The following is a 6,254-nucleotide window of genomic DNA, read 5'->3' on the forward strand; positions in this document are numbered from 1 at the left end:
CAGAGAGGACAGAAAGAGCGGGGAGAGAGAGAGGAGGGGAGAGGAGATAAGAGGAGGAGAAAAGAGGAAAGGGGGGGGGGAGGAGAGAAAGAGGAGGAGGAGAAAGAGGGAAAGAGGAGGAGGAGAAAGGAGAGAGGGGGGGGGGGGAGAGGTTGAGAGAGAAAGAAAAAGAGGGGAAAAGAGGGGGGGGAGGAGGGAAAGGGAGGGAAGAAGGAGAGGGAAGAGGACAGAGAAGAAGGGGGAAAGGGGAGAAGAGGGAGAAGAGGGAGGGAAAGGAGAAGGGAAAGGAGAGGAGGGGGAGAGGGGAAGAGGGGGAAAGAAGGAGAGAGAAAGGGGAAAAGAAAGGGCCAAGGAGGGGAAGAAGAGGGGGAGGGCGAGGGAGGGGGGGGAAGAGGGAAGGGAAAAGGGAGATAAGGAGAAAAGGGAGGGGAGAAGAGAGCTCAAGTCTGGAGTAGAGGGGGGAGAGAAGGGGAGAGGGAAGAGGAAGAGACAAGAGACAGAGAGGAAGGGGGGAGAGGGGGGGGAAAGGAGGGAATGGGAGAAGGGGGGAGAGACAGGGGAGAGAGGGAAGAGGAGGGATAGGGAGAGAAGAAGAAAATAGGAAGAGGGGGAAAAGAAGGAAGGGACAAAGGGGGGGGAGAAGAAAGAAGGGAGGGAAGAGGAGAAAAAAGGGGGGAGAAGGAGAAAAAAGAAGGAGGAAAAGGAGGGAGAGAGAAGAGAGAGGGAAAGAGGAAGAAAAGAGAGAAAGGGAGGAGAGAAAAAAGAGAAGAAAAGGAGAAGAGGAAAGGACAGGAGAGAGAAAGGGGCGGGAGGGGAGAGAAGAGGAAAAGGGAGGGGGGGGAAAGGAGAAAGAAGGGGGGGGGGGTAAAAAAAGAGGGGGGAGGAGGGGAGGGGAGAACGAGAGCAGGGAGGGGGGAAGGGAAAGAAGGGGGGGGGGGGGAGAAGGGGAAAAGAGGGGAAAGAACAGAACGGGGGGGGAAAAGGGGAGGGAAGGAAAAGGGGAAAAGGGGGGGAGAGAGTGACAGAGAGAAAGGGGGGGGGAAGGGGGGGAAAAAGGGGAGGGAAAAAGGAGGGGGAGATGGAAGGGGGGGGAGAGAGAGGGGGAGAAGAAGGAGAGGAGGAAGAGGGAAGGGGAAAGGAAGGGGGGCAGAAATAAAAAAGAGGGGGAGGCTAAGGGGGGAGAGAAAAGGGGGAGGGGGGAGGAGGGGAGAGGGGAAAGAGAGAAAGAAGAAGGGGAGGAAAGAGAAAAGGGGGGAAAGGGAGAGACGAAAGGAAGAGAGAAAGGAAGAAGGGAAAGGGAAAAGGGGAGGGAAAGAAGGGAAAAAGAGAGGAGGGTCGGGAAACAAAGGGAAAGAAAAAAAGAGGAGAGGAGAGAAGAACAGAGGAGGGAGGAAGAGGGGGGAAACAAAGGGGGGAGGGAGAGAACAAAAGGGAAAGGGGAGAAAGAAGACGGGAGGGAAAGGGGACGAAGGGAGAGAGGGGGAAGGGAAAAAGGGGGGGAGGGAAGAGGAAGAAAGAAGGAAAGGGGGAGAGAAGGGGAGAACAAGCAAGGAAGAAATGAATGGGGGAAGAAAAGAGAGGGGAAGGAGGAAAGGGGGGGGAAGGGGAGAAATGAGAGGGAAGTGGAGAAGAAGGGAGAAAATAGAGAAAAAAGGAGGAAAGGGAGAAGTCAGGAAGGGGGGAAGGGAGGGGGGAGAGTCTGAAGAGAAAGGGGAGAGGGAAGGGACAGGGGGGAAAAAAGGAGGAAAAAGGGGAAAAAAGAGGGAGAAAGGGAAAGGGGGGGGAAGGGGGGGAAAAGGGAAAATGAGAGGGGGGGGAAGGGAAAGGAAAAAGGGAGGGAGAAAGGAGGAGGGGGTCAAGGAGGAGAGGGGAGGGGACAAGGAAGGGTGAGAAGGCAGAAAGGAGAGGAAAGGGAGAAAGACAAGGATGGGAGGAGAAGAAAGGGAAAGGAAAAGGAAGGAACGAACAAAAAAAGGAAGAAAAGGGAGGGGGAGGAAAAAGGGGAAAGGAAACAAGGGGTTAAAGAGAGGGAGGGAAAAGAAGGGGAAAAGATAGGGGGAAGGGAAAGGGAAGAGGGATGGGGGGGGGAAAGAAGGGAAGAGGAGGAAAGAGAAAAGGAGGGAAAGGAGGACGAGGAAGGAAAGAGGGGAGGTCAACAAAGAAAAAGGGGGGAGGAACAGCGAGAAGAGAAAGAGCAAGAAGTACTGAAGGAAGGAAGAAAGAGAGGTAGAGAAAGGAGATAGGAAAAGAGGGAAAAAGAGAAAGGGAAAAAGGAAAGAGGGGAGAGGGATAAAAGAAGGGAAAAAGAAGAAGGGAGGGAAGAAAGAAAGGGAGAAAGAGGGAGACAGAAAGAAGGCAGGGAGATGTAGAAAGCAGAGGAAAGAGGGGGAAAGAGAAAGAAAGAGAGGGGAAGGAGGGAAAGGGGAAGAAAAAGAAAAAAGGAGGGAGGGGGGAGGAGAGAGAGGGGAAAAAGAACAGATAGAGAGAAAGGAAGGGGAGAGAGAGAGAGAGAAAAAGAAAAAGGAGGGAGAGGGGAGAGGGAGGGATAAGAGAAAGGAGAAAGAGAGGAGAGAAGAGGAGAAGAGAAGAGAAGGAAGAAAAGAGAGAAGAAAAGAAGAAGGGGAAGGGACGAAAAGAAAAAGGAAGAAAAAAAGGGGGGGGAGGCAGAAAGGAGAGGGGGGCGACAGACGGAGGGGGGAAAGAGAGAAAGAGAGGGAGAAAGAGAAAGAGAGGGGGAAGAGAGAGAGAGAGGGAAGAAAGGAAGGGGGGGGAAGAAGATAAAATAAGGGGGGGAAAAAAGCAGAGAAAGGAGACAGAGAGAGAAAAGTGGCGAATCTGGTGAAAGAGAGATAAAGAGAGAGGACAGAGGAAGGAAGTGTGAAAAGGGATGGAAGAGAGAGAGCGAGAGGGAGAAAGAGAGACAGAAAAACAGAGTGGGAGGATCTGCGTGCGAGAGAGAGAGAGAGAGAAAGAGAGAGAGAGAGAGAGAGGAGAGAGAGAGAGAGGAGAGAGAGGAGAGAGACAGACAGACAGACAGATATATATACTGTATATATATAGAGAGAGAAAGAGAGACAGAGAGAGACAGAGTGTGTGTCTGCGTGAGAGATATAAAGAGAGAGACAGAGACAGAGTGTGTGTCTGCGTGAGAGAGAGCGAGAGGCAGAAAGAGAGACAGAGACACAGTGTGTGTCTGCGTGCGAGAGATAGAGAGAGAGAGAGAGAGGAGAGAGAGAGAGAGAGAGAGAGAGGGAGAGGAGAGAGAGAGTCAGAGAGTCAGAGAGAGCGAGAGAGTCAGAGAGTCGAGAGAGAGAGAGAGAGAGAGAGAGAGAGAGAGAGAGAGAGAGAGAGAGAGAGAGAGAGAGAGAGAGACGGAGAGAGATACAGACAGACAGATATATATACTGTATATATAGAGAGAGAAAGACAGAGACAGACAGACAGACAGACAGACAGAGACAGAGTGTGTCTGTGTGTCTGCGTGAGAGAGAGAGTCAGAGAGAGAGAGAGAGAGAGAGAGAGAGAGAGAGAGAGAGAGAGAGAGAGAGAGAGAGAGACAGACAGACACAGACAGACACAGACAGAGACACAGAGACAGAAACAGGGAGAAAGAGAGACACACACACCGACAGAGACAGATAGATAGAGAGAGAGAGAGAGAGAGGAGAGAGAGAGAGAGAGAGAGAGAGAGAGAGAGAGAGAGAGAGAGACATACACACACATATACATATACATATACTGAAACACAATGAAAACGCAAAAACAGCTTTTCATTGCAAATAACGACAAACTATTAATGAATTGATGGATAATGTAATATGACATTAATGACTGGTATTCATGAGATACATTCACATGGATCCATGGCCAGTTATCATCAGTAATCGAGTTGCATTCGTAATCGAAAAGTTCGACCCCCATATCAAGGTCAGTATCTGGTGTGTCCACCATTGCCCCGTGAGCGTGCGTGAAGACGACGGGGAAAGGATTGGCACAAACATCTCAAATAAGCCACAGGAATGTTCCTCCACTCCTCCTGCAACGCCTGTGCAAGCTCAGCGACGTTACGCGGTGGTGGCTGGCGGTGACGTACACGACGACCTAACTCAGCCCACATGTGTTCAATTGGGTTCAAATCCGATGAAACGGCGGGCCAGTTCATAACGGTGATACCGGCTTGTTGCAGGAATGCCTGGGTAATTTTTGCAGTATGTGGACGGGTATTGTCTTGTTGAAACAGAAGGGGACCTCCTGGTCTTCGGTGACGGCGCAAAAGTGGCTGGAGAAGTGGTCTTAGAATAACGTCAACATAACGCTGGGCTGTAAGGGCATCGTGGACAATTATGAGATCACTCCTGAAATCACAGTTGGTTGCCCCCCCCCCCCCCCCCCCCCCCCCCCCCTAATACCATCAGACAACCGCCGCCAAACCGATCACGTTCCCTCACACATCCGTCAACGTACCGTTCATGGAGTCTCCTGTACACACGTGCTCTTCCATCGGCAAAGGAGACACAGAAACGGGACTGTCTAAGAAAACAATGCACCGGTAAAAGGCTGGTGGAAGATTACTATTCTGGAGAGCAAACTGTAGTCTGGCAGCACGATGTCGCGGTGTCATGATGTTACCGTTGTACGGGCGTCTGCATCTGAGTCCAGCCGTTCTGAGTCGACGGATGACCGTCTTCGGATGGATAGGCCTTCCATGACGTCCTATCGTGTTGCTTGCTGTCATCGTTGCAGTTCTTGGCGTGGGGTCGTAACGGGACGTTGGCCAGGTGGAGGTCGATCACGGTCAGTCCCGGTCTGTTGATGACGTTCAACAAGTCGTCCAATAGTTGATGGATGGACTCTGAGGTCCTAGCAATTTGGCTTTGCGAAGTCCCCCCTTGAACAGTGCCCAACGCTCCCTCCCTTTGTACTTCTCTGGGTCGTGGCATTCTTAATGTGACGAGGAACATAACACCGTTACGTGACTTTTATGTATCCACATACTGGCTGTCACGGGGATCCTATAATACCCGTAACTGAATGAAACACGATTATCAAAATATCTCTCCTAACTATATATCTTTTAGATCTCTCTGTAACGGGCGGTTATACTCTAGTGTGGCTCGTCTAGGTATGATCAGAGATAAGATCTTATATAAAGTATATATAATATAGCACGTTTAGTTCACTAGAAAACACAACAAAAACACAATACACTTTGGAATCTGTATTAACCTATGTTGACAAATGTACAGCTGCAGTAGTTAATTAACAACATAAATAATAACAACCCAGAACTGATCACTTAATTAGTTAATCTCTAGGTGTCTAGTTTACACAATATGCTAATCACTTCACCGTGACACAACACCCACACGTGTGATAATTGAGAAACGCTTCCAGGAGAACTTAATTAATAAAGGAATTACAACTCTATTCCTAACTGGTTAATTTTTAATTAACCCTTACTACTCGTTCAATAACGTTGTAATACAGACTTAATACTGGTACCTATCACAATAAAGACAATAACCTACAGTTTACTTAGGTCCTCTAGGATGACTGGCTAAGCTTTATATATATAGAACAGTGAGCCTACAGTATTACTGCGTCAGATGACCGGCAGCACCGTCTAAATAATATTGGTATAATACAGTATTAAAATATTTAAAGTCACATCAATCACATCAAACGGACTAACGTTCCCCCTGGAAGCCTTCCTATGTTTCTCCCTGATATCTGTAAAACCCTAGCTATTTATCATAAAAATCCGAATATCGCCTGGGGGTACATCGCGGTACCTCACGTATCATGAGATATTTCCCCAACTCCCAGAGACGCATTTTTCTCTTAGAAGATTAGACTGGCTGACGCCTAGTCGCCAAAATCACGGTCGTCGAAACCCCACTCGCAGAGGTATTACGTAACTACTGGCCACATGGCCTCCACACCTGCACTAAGTGCATATTGGGATGCACGGTCGCGCGAAGGTATTACGTAACAAAGTTACCTGGGCTAAGTGCATATTGGAACTGCACACGGCCCTCTAACACAATTAATATCGCCACAGGCGAAAACAAAATTAAGAGCATGTTCCGTCACACTGGCATTTTACGTGCATTGCATGCAGCATGATTGAGCATGTAGTGAACGCATTTCACACCATTTTGTGTGTTTCTGCTATTGTATGTGTAACGAAAACAAAACCAGGATTAAAACCCATACAAAAGTACCAATCAATGGCTTCCTCTCATGCATTGTTA

At 49.1% G+C, this 6,254-nt stretch overlaps 1 protein-coding gene across 1 annotated transcript; it reads left to right on the top strand.

The window, feature by feature from the left end:
• Positions 1-2,502: 2,502 nt before the first annotated feature.
• Positions 2,503-3,313, top strand: LOC121374783 (RNA-binding protein 25-like; the record flags this gene model as incomplete). Its single annotated transcript, XM_041501892.1, has 3 exons — positions 2,503-2,568; positions 2,955-3,089; positions 3,227-3,313. Coding segments are annotated over 3 exons (288 nt in total), but the record flags the coding sequence as incomplete, so codon positions are not given.
• Between the last annotated feature and the right edge of the window lie 2,941 nt (positions 3,314-6,254).

This window comes from Gigantopelta aegis, chromosome 6 (genome assembly GCF_016097555.1).
Source record: "Gigantopelta aegis isolate Gae_Host chromosome 6, Gae_host_genome, whole genome shotgun sequence".
Classification (NCBI taxonomy): Eukaryota; Metazoa; Mollusca; class Gastropoda; order Neomphalida; family Peltospiridae; genus Gigantopelta; species Gigantopelta aegis.